Source organism: Oncorhynchus nerka, linkage group LG6, assembly GCF_034236695.1.
Source record: "Oncorhynchus nerka isolate Pitt River linkage group LG6, Oner_Uvic_2.0, whole genome shotgun sequence".
Classification (NCBI taxonomy): Eukaryota; Metazoa; Chordata; class Actinopteri; order Salmoniformes; family Salmonidae; genus Oncorhynchus; species Oncorhynchus nerka.
Window position 1 is genome coordinate 27993560 of NC_088401.1, and position 12865 is coordinate 28006424.

Sequence of the window (12865 nt, forward strand, 5' to 3'; positions counted from 1 at the left end):
AACCAATTGTACATGTAGAATCGCACGGAAATGTCTGCAGTCAGACAGACGGCCACCAGCAGGTAGTACAGCAGCCCGGTGTGGTGTGTGTGGGGTCTTTCTAGGTTGTCCAGGCTGTCTGTGGTCCTCTAAACGACAGACGGCATTACAGGACCCTAATGAGCACTAACTGTTTGTCCAGTTAGACTGCATGCTAGACTCATGGACATGGTATCTTTACCTGCCAGTCTTGAAGTGTGAGAATATGGCTTGTATCCCAAATGGCACCCTATTCCCTGTGTTGTTGCTTTGGATGTCGTAGTTTTTGTGTGGTATAGTACTGGGTAGTGTGAGTCATGAGGTGATTAAAGGGGGGCCGTGTCCTGTTGTATGTCTCTCCTCCGGCCCTTTCCTCCTAGACCTAACCCTGCATGGACTCCGGGCTTGACCTTCGCTTGTGTCCCAAATGGCAAATCAAATCAAATGTATTTATAAAGCCCTTACATCAGCTGATATCTCAAAGTGCTGTACAGAAACCCAGCCTAAAACCCCAAACAGCAAGCAATGCAGGTGTAGAAGCACGGTGGCTAGGAAAAACTCCCTAGAAAGGACAAAACCTAGGAAGAAACCTAGAGAGGAACCAGGCTATGAGGGGTGGCTGTGCTGGGTGGAGATTTTACAGAACATGGCCAAGATGTTCAACTGTTCATAAATGACCAGAAGGGGCAAATAATAATAATCACAGTGAACAGGTCACCCTATTCACTAGGGCTCTGGTCAAAAGTAGTGCACTATAACGGGAATAGGTTGTCATGTGGGACACTGCCTGGGTCTCCTGACTGCAGGATCGTCTCTCCGACACAGCCTCCTCTGTCCTGTCAACGTGTCACTGCGGAGGGCAGGCTGTACGCTGACCCCTTCGACCCCCCCCTCACTCACTGCACTCACAAGCAGGATCATCACTCCTTTGTTTATGGAACCTCTAGTCCGTTTGCCTGGCTGACACACAGACCCACATGGTCTGTTATTTTAACCAGGCAACTAGTGTATACCCCATGGAGGTGTTTTTGGAAAGCTTGACACATCATGACATTGTCCTGATTACCAGTAAAGTGTCTTGAGTTGACTTTCAAGGAATATGTGGCAGAATATTGTTAAATCAGAGGCCACATGGTGGAACATGGAATGGATGCCTGTGCAGCTGATGTAATGGCAGGGAAAGTTTCTCGCCTCTTGCTGAGCTCAGTTACTCATATTTGACAGCACAATATGAGCGCTCGCGGAATGAGAAACGTGAGTCATTCTTAATGTGTGAACGCACAATGGCGCTGGGTGGAGTTAAGACTTGATAGTATGAAAAGCCTGTGCCTTTCTTTTGAACTAAGAGATTTCTCTTTGAGATATGATTTGCTAGGATTTACTTTCATCATCGCTCGCCCAGCATTCGTGACGTGATTTGAGGACATTATCATCACTCTAATTGAGTGTGCCATATCGTTGATGTGTTGGGTTTTCAACACTTATGGAATCATCCCAAATGGCACCCTGTTCGCTTTATAGTGCACTCGTTTTTACCAGGGCCCATAGGGGAATAGGGTGTCATTTGGAACACATCCTCTCTTAACAGAAGGCAGAAATCTGTTTTTTCCTACTGGCTGTCTTTTTCCTTTTCTTGTGAGTTGTTGTAGTTATATGTCTGTCTCCTTCTACTTGATGTGTAGCCTACAGCCCAAGGCAGGCAGTGTTTCCCAAATGCCAAAGTCTTCCTTGGTTGTGATTTAAGACTTGGTTCTGGCTTGAGAAATAGTTTTAATTCATTTGGTGGGCCTAAAAAAACGTCCCAAAGCTTTAAAGTTGCCTGGTACCCGTTGCATGAAAATGGTTTCGGAACCAGGATCCTAAGCGAGCTGGAGAAAGTCAGAACCCTAACCATTCTCATCCATCACAATTCACACTGAATAGCCGCCCCCACCTCCTCCCCCAGCGATCATGATTGTGACCTTTGAAAGTTCATGCACTGCATTTATGAAGTGAGCCCAGGTGTTTGTTTTTTTTACTCCAGAGCGAAGATCAGCTTTCACATGGATCAGGTGACCATTCTGATGGTTAGCAACTTGCACTGGCACTCTGCAGAGTGTTGCAGCTGTAAGCAGTACAAGAAGGGAAGGGAACTCTGTTCTCTACCTTGGTCTGTGTCCCAAATGACACCCTATTCCCACATGGGCCCTGGTCAAAAGTAGTGCACTATATAGGGAATAGGGTGCCATTTGGGACGCGACCGTGTGATGTTAAACTGGCACACTCTAAGAAGAAACCATCACGCGCCAAATGTAATCTAATCTTGGAGGGAGTTAAAAATAATCTTTTATTTTTCTCTTCTACTCAGGTGTTTCTCCACCGCCTCAACCAGTATGCAGCCACGAAGATCGACAAGAACGTCACAGAGGAAACCGTTAAGGTGAGTCTTTATTAGTTTAGCCTGGCGATTACATCATAATGACTTAATCTAGTAGTTACTTAATGACTGTGTCATCAAGATCTGTGTAGAAATGTGAGTGGAATGTCAGAAGAATGAGTCCTTTTAGCTGTGTGGCTGAGTATAAACCTTGTTTTCATAACGTTATCCAATAAAAGGCCGGATATTACAGCCGGAATCCAAATAAAACTCAACGTCTCTTGTTTGAGGGACTCTTTCAACCCAAAATAGATGTTTCTTCTGAATGAGGAAAAAAAAATAGCTACTAAGGCCCAGGCATATACAGGAAGCAGCTGTAAATGTAATCTATTTGTATAAATGATTCCGGCTGCGTGAGGGAGTGGGACAATAAAGGATGCGTCGTCGCTGTTGGGATGGTACTTGTCTATCTGTATGTGTCCCAAATGGCATCCTATCCCCTACCGTGCACTACTTTTGACCAGAGCCTATATGGGTGCAGGGCTCTGGTCAAAAGTAGTGTACTTAGGGTTGCAAAGATACCGGTAGGGGATATCTTCAGTAATTTTGTTAATTAACAGATAATCTATGGCAATCTATTGTAACTTTGGTAATTTATTCTTGAATACATCATTTAAAAATAAAAAAAGTTATATTTAGTATTAATTTATTATATCTGCCTCCATATTGTCCATGAGTTTCTAGTAAATAGAACATATGGGTCAAGAGAAAATGGCCTAATTCATGAAAACAGCATCTAATCAACACTGGCATTATTTTCAGTTAACTCTGCAACTCTTCCAACTATTGACTGTGTTCACAACTGCCACCAGTGTGACGCCAAAACATTGTCAACAGAAACATATTTACATCAAATAAATATGTGTGTAAAGAAATATAATGGATATTTCATGCTGAAACCCTCATATTAAACACCAATGGTATTCACTATGTTGACGGTTTATGTTTAGGATCATGTTTTACAGCTTTGTCCTTCACATTTTTGCTTTTTATTGAGTTATTTCATATATTTTAGATACGATTAGGCCACACAGAAGGACGTCACAGACACCTGTGATAATATGAAATACCCAATAGGGCCACTTGATGTCCTGTGATAGATTGCATGAGATACCAACATTCTGGTACAGTAATGCATTTAGAACATTTACCCTCCCTTTGCAACTCAAAGTGCACTATATAGAGAATATAATGCTATTTAGGGTCAGACTCCACTCTGTGGGCTTTGCTTATTCTGGAAGTTAAACATGCATTGGCGGAGGAGCGGCCTACGTGTTCCTGTGTCCTGTGTTTTGGAACACGCTGTGAGAACACTGGGGGGCAGGGGAGGAGTCTGGGGGAACAAGGTCAGACGGAGGTCAGGGTTCTAGAATGTCTTGGTTGTTGCTAACTAACAGCTGTCCCGCTCCAATTTGCCATAGAACCTTACTGTACTGGAACACTCCAGAGTGGAGAAGATGAAGAAGAACGGATACAAATATGATTTCATATACTGCTTGATGTAAGAATCATGTCAGTTACAGGTTTTCAATTTCGGTCTCTTGGGCGTTGTATACTGTCGCACCCACAGAGTGCATAGTCCTCTTCCCCCTTAAGTTAAGGGCAGTCCACCACAGGCACTATAGGCCCCCCTCCCCATCCACAATCAGACCATTATTTTGTGCTTAAGCATTGCCACATAAATTACATGAAAGCACAAAATAACACAATCCCACATAAAGGCTAAGTACAGCGTTCCATATGACAGAGCATATAAAATGTCTCTCCATGAACAATTGTCTCCCTTTCCAGTGTTTTCACAAATGCTAATTTCCTCTCTCAACTCTAGAATTATAAGATGAAGTCAAGTCTGGGACTATTTCAAAGAAACCTCATCCGTTGTTCTGTGACTTCTGTCTCCCTCCGAGCCCCAGGCAAAATGTGCTCGTTCTCTCTCGCTCTCTTTCTCTCTCGTCTGTCGTGCCCCAAAAATTTTTTAAACGTTGTATTTTCCCCTAATCGTCTTCCCTCGCGACGAGTGGACTGAAAAGAGTGGGTCTTTATGGTCCAAATATCTCCACATTGTTCTCTTGCCTACCAGGTTCATGAGCAGATGGCTGATCACGAAGGAAGGATATTGATCAAAGGATACTGTATGTGTTGACCTGTTTGGACACACTCCTTGTCCTTGCTTGGCTAGGGTTTCATGTCCTAACGTTTCCATGGTTAGGTTTTGTCAATGTTTTTGTATGTGTGCCCCCTCCAGATGTTAGTGTTCTGTCCCCTGGTGTTACAGTGTATTCTGTCCCCCTCTAGGTGTTGTTCTCTAACCTGGAGGAAATCCTGTCTGTGCACCGTAACTTCCTGTCCATGGTAGAAGAGCTGCTACAGCCAGACCCCCACGCTCACCACGAAGTGGGCCGCTGCTTCCTGCACTTTGTGAGTCTCACAGGTCTCCGTATCGCTCTTGTCAATCCATGCTAGGAATGAAGACCGAATAGTGCTTTCTAACCACAAAAGTATGATTTTTTTTGTATCACTACCCACAGTAGCTCACTCACTGACTAGAGCAGTGATTCTCGAACGGTGGGTTGTGTCTGATTCCATCTGGGAGGCCGCTTAAGATGAGCTCAGAAATGTTGTTGATCAGTCTTTAAAAAAAAAAAACCCGGGTCACAATACAATTGAAAGTGTTTTAGATGAGTCGCGGCTCGAACAAGTCAGAGGGTTCCTTGGGTGCATGCAGCTAATTCTGGCTGACGCGAAGGAGTTTCAAACCCCGTCTTAACCAGGCCCATTCTCTCCGAGTCGGCTAATCTCTCTGTCTGCGTCCCAAATGACATCCTATTTCTTTTCTAGTGCACTACTGGTGACCAGGGCCCCTAGGGAAAAGTTGGGACATACTGCACCTATTACCCATTGTTTCAGCGTAGGCTAATCTCTCTGTATTAGTACAGGCCAGAGAGGAAGATAAGATGAGATTCAACACTTCAGATTGACTATCTCCTGTGCAGGCCGTATACTGCTCTGATGTAGCCCCTCTGTCGTAGATTAGATTTATCCTAGCTCTTTGATGCTGAGCTGAGCTGGGATATGGACCACTATATGATCTTAGGTTTCTGTAGGCCGTAAATCTAGAGTAGATGTCTGAATGTTGACCCTCTCCTCAGTGGGTTACTATATTCTACAAAGGACCTGTAACAGGTCTTCTTCAAAGCTAGTTCTCCTCAAAGTGACACCATGACAGGGATGGGTTTTAACAGGTGACAAACTGTTTTTGCATGTATGTACAGTTGAAGTCGGAGGTTTACATACACTTAGGTTGGAGTCATTAACTTGTTTTTCAACTACTCCACAAATTTCTTGTTAACAAACTATCGTTTCGGGCAAGTCGGTTAGGACATCTACTTTGTGCATAACACAAGTCATTTTTCCAACAATAGTTTACAGACAGATTATTTAACTTATAATTCACTGTATCACAATTCCAGTGGGTCAGAAGTTTACATACACTAAGTTGACTGTGCCTTTAAACAGCTTGGCAAATTCCAGAAAATGATGTCATGGCTTTAGAAGCTTCTGATAGTGACATCATTTGAGTCAATTGGAGGTGTACCTGTGGATGTATTTCAAGGCCTACCTTCAAACTCAGTGCCTCTTTGCTTGACATCATGGGAAAATCAAAAGAAATCAGCCTCAGAAAAATAATTGTAGACCTCCACAAGTCTGGTTCATCCTTGAGAGCAATTTCCTAACGCCTGAAGGTTCCACATTCATCTGTACAAACAATAGTACGCAAGTATAAACACCATGGGACCATGCAGCCGTCATACCGCTCCTAGAGATGAATGTACTTTGGTGAGAAAAGTACAAATCAATCCCAGAACAACAGCAAAGGACCTTGTGAAGATACTGGAGGAAACCGGTACAAAAGCATCTATATCCACAGTAAAACAAGTCATATATAGACATAACCTGAAATGCTGCTCAGCAAGGAAGAAGCCACTGCTCCAAAACCACCATACAACCACCATACTGTACATGGGGACAAAGATCATGGAGAAATGTCCTCTGGTCTGATGAAACAAAAATAGAACTGTTTGGCCATAATGACCATTGTTATGTTTGGAGGAGAAAGGGGGAGGCTTGCAAGCCGAAGAACACCATCCCAACCGTGAAGCACGGGGGTGGCAGCATCATGTTGCGAGGGTGCTTTGCTGCAGGAGGGACTGGTGCACTTCACAAACTAGATGGCATCATGTGAATATATAAGTTAAAGCTTGGTCGCAAATGGGTCTTCCAAATTGACAATGACCCCAAGCATACTTCCAAAGTTGAGGCAAAATGGCTTAAGGACATCAAAGTCAAGGTATTGCAGTAGCCATCACAAAGCCCCGACCTCCTATAGAATCCTATAGAAAATTTGTGGGCAGAACTGAAAAAGCGTGTGCGAGCAAGGAGGCCTACGAACCTGACTCAGTTACACCAGCTCTGTCAGGAGGAATGGGACAAAATTCACCCAACTTATTGTGGGAAGTTGTGGAAGGCTACCTGAAACGTTTGACCCAAGTTAAACGTTTTAAACGCAATGCTACCAAATACTAATTGAGTGTATGTGAACCTCTGACCCACTGGGAATGTGATGAAAGAAGTAAAAGCGGAAATAAATCATTATCTCTACTATTATTGACATTTTACATTCTTAAAATAAAGTGGTGATCCTAACTGACCTAAAATAGGGAATTTGTACTTGGATTAAATGTCAGGTATTGTGAAAAACTGAGTTTAAATGTATTTGGCTAAGGTGTATGGAAACTTCCAACTTCAACTGTAAATATGTATTTGTTTTACATTTAATTCAATTAGAGCGACTTACAGGAGCAATTAGGGTTGATCGCCTTGCTCAATGGCACATCGGCACATTTTTTTCACGTTGTCGGCTTGGGGATTCGAACCAGCCACCTTTCGGTTACTGGCCCGACGCTAGGCTACCTGCCACCCCTATGACCTTGTGTACCTTCCAAATGGCACCCTGTTCCCTATATAGTGCACCACTTTTAACCAGAGCTCTCTGGGTCTACTCTCTATATAGGGAATAGGGTGCCATTACAGACTCAACCCATGTGGTATCAATGGTATAAGCAATGGTCTTTAGAAATCACCCTCATGGCTGTTTTGTGAAAGTCCAGTCATTTAGAGTCTAACCTGCATGACTCTGTGGTCGCTCACATGACCATGGCTGATGATCTTGTGTCAGACTACCCAGCAGGGAGGCTACTGTGGTCTGTTCTCTCGCTGGAGCTGATTACACCTATTTCAAAGAAACGTTGTCCATTGTTCGGTGACTTCTCTCTCCCTTCTAGCCCCAGACAAATTCTCTCTGTCTCTCTAACTCACTTTCTTTCTCCTCAGTGATTGAGGTATCTTGCTGTAAGACAGAGTTCCTAGAAAGAGAGGAATTGTGAAATCTCTCTCTACTTCAGCTGAGGGGAAAACCCTGGTGGGATCTGAGTGGGAGTGGGTTCTCATAGTAGAATCTCAGCCCTAATCGTTCCAATATGGAATAAGTTATGAAAAACTGTTTTTGATTTCAACATGGTCTTAACACCCTGCTTGTCAAAGCTGGTTCTATCCTCACCATTGGTCAAATCCTTTCTTGAGGTCTGCACAAGAGGTCTTCACGAGTCCAAAAAGTTGGACCCGTTCCGAAATGGACCTGGGGCTTTCTGACCCGGACCCGATATGCATCAAATGTTTTTCTTTATATAGAGACCCCTTCCGAATGGACCCAAAGATAACTAGACCCGTTCCATATAGACCTGGTTGGATCTAGACCCGGGTCCGATCTGGGTGAGGGAAGCAGCAGAAAATAGATATTTTTTAAGCTACTTTTATTAACCGGAGCTGATGGAGGGAGAGAGGTGCCGCTCTAGCAGGCGGGGAGGGGCCTTGCTGTGAGCAAGTCACAGGGTGAGCAGGGAGGAGGGAGGGAGAGACAAGAGACAGCAACCAAGGGGAAAGGGAAAGAGGGATACCTAGTCAGTTGTACAACTGAAATGTGTCTTCCGCATTTAACCTCTGGATCAGAGGGGTGCGGAGGGCTGCCTTTATCGACATCCACGTCATTGGCGCCTGGGGAACCAAGCCGACTCGCGCTTTAGTCAACTAATAGCTGTCATAGTTAGGATGTTTATCATCAAACATGATTACATCATACCTCACTTGACTGCATCAAACCTGCAGAAGCTAGTTAAGCTAGCCAACGTTAGCTAGCTAGGCTAACTGAGGCTGCAGTGCGTGTGCTTTCTCATCCTACAGTTGACACATAACAACAACTCCATTCAGTATGTTAAGTAGCAGCCCACCTGTTCGCTCCTGGTCGTTGTAACCTATCCTTCTCCTCCTTTTAACGTTTTAATTCTTTCATTTTAATTTCGTCTTCCATTTAGATTTTTTAGATATCTCCTAACTTTTGCTCCACACAGAGAAAGGCTCTATGACTGTAGCCTCCTGCCACTTTGATGACTTATGATTGGTCAACAACAAGCTACACGCTCCACTCTGGTGAGAAGCAGGAGCGGTAGCAGGAGTGATAAAATGTCTCTCTCGCTCTACTGCAGCGGTCGTGTTCAGATCCGTACGAGCCCTTCGTGATAAGTCAGTTAAAATGACACATACCTGAGACCAGTGACAATTGTGAATTCTGGATCCTGACCCGCTCGGGCCCCGGACCGGGTCTCAGGCATTCGGGTACAGGTGGATCCGTGAAGACCTCTAGTCTGATTTATGCCGTCGATCTGAAGATTATTTAGGCAATAGGATGCCAATGGGGCCTCAAACTCAACTCAGGACCTTGAAGCCAGTTCCACTGTATGTTTTCATCGTTCCCCTCTAATCAAGGACTGATTTACTTGTTTGCAATGAATTATCAGGTAGAACAGAAAACCAGCAGGCTCCGGACCTCGTAGTGTAAGAGTACCCCTGCCATAGGGCATCTATTTATGCGCATTGATCAGAAGTTAGGATGTGGCCCTCCATTCATTTTGGTTTAGTATGAGAACCCATCGAGGTTTGATCTGAGTAGGTGGAGACTGGGCTGTTCGGTAGTAATGATGATTTATAGGCCATGTCTCTGTGCAGTATCCCTCAGAGAGAATGACTGGGGTGTTACGAGCATGTGAAGTCATGGGAAGAGGGGTTTGTCACGACGCATACATGTGGCTTCAAGATAGATGACAGGATAGGGCAACATGTCCTCTCTCTCACTCCCTTTCTCTGTCTCTCTGTCTTTTTTCTCTATCTATCTCTCTCTCTCTCTCTCTCTCTGTCTTTCTGTCTCTCTCTCTTTCTCTCTCCAGAGGAGTGGTTTTCAGATCTATGATGAGTACTGTGGGAACCATGAGAAAGCGCAGAGATTGCTGCTGGAACTCAACAAAATCAGGACCGTCAGAACATGCTTACTGGTGAGGAACCGTGTGTGTGTGTGTGTGTGTGTGTGTGATCTTTCCGGCCTCTCATTTCACTCAGTGTGTGCTGTTTAAGGTTGTTCTCCATGCTATACACATATCCCTCCGGGCTTTATGGGTAATGTAATGCTACTCCTTCTCACCCCTCCAGTCTTTCACAACCATATCACTCCATACATTCACTCCTGTTACAAGAGCTCTATAAAACCCTGGGACCTACAGCAGTGTCCGCCTTCGGGAATATACTCTATCTAAAAAAAAAACACATTAGCTTCAACCACATACATCTGCAGAGTCATGTTGTGGTATTGTAGAGGGCTATTTCTGGTAGTTGATCATATGAGAAGTACACACATCTCGGCTGTAAGTGGAAGGGGAGCTCTATATGATTGACCGTTGTTTTTGAACCCAGCAGGGAGAGGGTGTGTGTGTGTCTCAGCGGGGTTAGAGTGGTCTTAATTGAATGCGATTTAATGGAGGTTTTATGGTCTTGGCTTCGGCGGGACCTTCCTGGCTGCTTGCATCAGCCATGTGAGGGTCGTGTTACCCTCATAACCTCCATCCAACCCTGGGCTCATAGTACTTGGGTTACCCCCCTGACCTCCAGTCCACTCTGGGCTTAAAAGCCTTGGCTTGCCCTCCTAACCTCCAGAACTCCAGTCAACCTTTGCCCTACTGGAGGGCCCACTGACCGAAAGCCTGTCCAGTGTTTTATGTAGTGAGAAGGATGTAATTTAACACTATTTCACAACCATTAACGAAAGAGAATGAGGTTACCCCCCAACCCCTGTAGGTTACCCTGTAACCTCCCCTCAACCCCTGTAGGTTACCCTGTAACCTCCCCTCAACCCCTGGAGGTTACCCCCTAACCTTCCCTCAACCCCTGGAGGTTACCCGTAACCTCCCCTCAACCCCTGGAGGTTACCCCCTAACCTCCCCTCAACCCCTGGAGGTTACCCCCTAACCTCCCCTCAACCCCTGGAGGTTACCCTGCAACCTCCCCTCAACCCCTGGAGGTTACCCCGCAACCTCCCCTCAACCCCTGGAGGTTACCCCGCAATCTCCCCTCAACCCCTGGAGGTTACCCAGCAACCTCCCCTCAACCCCTGGAGGTTACCACTTAACCTCCCCTCAACCCCTGGAGGTTACCCCGTAACCTCCCCTCAACCCCTGGAGGTTACCCTGTAACCCCTGGAGGTTACCCCGTAACCTCCCCTCAATCCCTGTAGGTTCCCCCGTAACCTCCCCTCAACCCCTGGAGGTTACCCTGTAACCTCCCCTCAACCCCTGGAGGTTACCCCGTAACCTCCCCTCAACCCCTGGAGGTTACCCCGTAACCTCCCCTCAACCCCTGGAGGTTACCCCGTAATCTCCCCTCAACCCCTGGAGGTTACCCCGTAATCTCCCCTCAACCCCTGGAGGTTACCCCGTAATCTCCCCTCAACCCCTGGAGGTTACCCCGTAATCTCCCCTCAACCCCTGGAGGTTACCCTGTATTCTCCCCTCAACCCCTGGAGGTTACCCCCTAACCTCCCCTCAACCCCTGGAGGTTACCCTGTAACCCCTGGAGGTTACCCTGTATTCTCCCCTCAACCCCTGGAGGTTACCCCCTAACCTCCCCTCAACCCCTGGAGGTTACCCTGTAACCTCTGTTCAACCCTGGCCTATGGCCCCGTTGATCGTTTAAAAGAAGGCAAACGGAGGGGAGGTGAACAGATGACTGATACTAATGTCCACATCGTCTCCTTTGCTCCTGTTAGAACTGTATGTTGCTGGGGGGCAGGAAGAATACAGAGGTTCCATTGGAGGGCTACCTGGTCGCTCCCATTCAGAGGATCTGCAAGTATCCACTGCTGCTCAGGGTGAGTCCTGTATGGCCCTATCTGGATCACAGCTCCTCGTCCTTCTTGTTTCGTGGTCATCAGAGCTGTCCTGTCTTATTCATCTAAGCCTCCCTCTATATGAACGCTTGGTTGTCACGTCCTGCACACACACACACACACACACACACACACACACACACACACACACACACACACACACACACGGTCTCTTCTTCTCTCCGACAACAGGCAGACAGTATTAGGCAGGCCAGCCTTAACAGCACATGCCACTACCCCGGACTCCCACAAATCCACAATCCCCAGACTCGGCCCTTTAACACACCTCAGTCATACTCCCGTCTTCATAGTCGATGTTTACTTTAGCCCACATTAAAAGTGTGTGTGAAACAAAACTCTGTTTGAAACGCTGTTAGCGTCCTGCGCTGTCGAACTTCATGAATCTAGTTTAGATCTATGAATGCACACCGAGTGTAATCTAAACAGCCACCGGCACGAGAACCTAGATGGTAGATGTAGCAATAATCTCAGGCGTAATCTGATTCTCTGTCATTTGAAGTCTTACAGCTGGAACTGCCCAGGCGTTCTCTCTCAGGCTGCATCTGAAATGGTGCCCTATTCCCTATGTGGTGCGCTACATCCCTATCGGCCCTGGTCAAAAGTAGTGGCCGCCTTACATCGGGAATAGGGTGCTATTTGGGATTCAACCTCAGTCTCCCTGTGTAAATAGCAGCGATAAAGATCGCTGGTTGTACAGTAGAAACTATCCAGAGACCCTATATCTAAACAGCCGTCAGTATCTGACAGGCCAGGACTGTGTTTAGACTAGACAGATTTCCATCTCCTCCACCAGACTGGGTCATGCAATAGCCGGTAGTGATGTGCAGTTTGCAAACGATTCGTTCTTCTTGAATGACTCTTTTTACTGACTCGCGTTATGATTCGTTTTTCCCGAGTGACTCGTTAATTTTAGTTGTTTAGATTTTGCTGGCCGCAATGATGTTTATTTTTATTTCAAATTATATTTTCATACTTTTTTAGGTACTTTTTGAACCTTTTTCTCCCCAATTTCGTGATATCCAATTGGTAGTTACAGTCTTGTCTCATCGCTGCAACTCCCGTATGGACTCGGGAGAGGCAAACAT

The 12865-nt window shown here is 45.8% G+C and overlaps 1 protein-coding gene across 3 annotated transcripts in view; it reads left to right on the forward strand.

Moving 5' to 3' along the window:
* prex2 (phosphatidylinositol-3,4,5-trisphosphate-dependent Rac exchange factor 2) overlaps nt 1-12865 on the forward strand; it is a 232719-nt gene that overhangs the window by 34657 nt on the left and 185197 nt on the right. For all 3 annotated transcript variants that reach the window (XM_065019468.1, XM_065019466.1, XM_065019467.1), the window contains exons 2-5: nt 2366-2437; nt 4730-4852; nt 9772-9876; nt 11640-11741. In XM_065019468.1, the coding sequence (XP_064875540.1) occupies nt 2366-2437; nt 4730-4852; nt 9772-9876; nt 11640-11741 (402 nt within the window). The remainder of the gene's footprint in view (nt 1-2365; nt 2438-4729; nt 4853-9771; nt 9877-11639; nt 11742-12865) is intronic.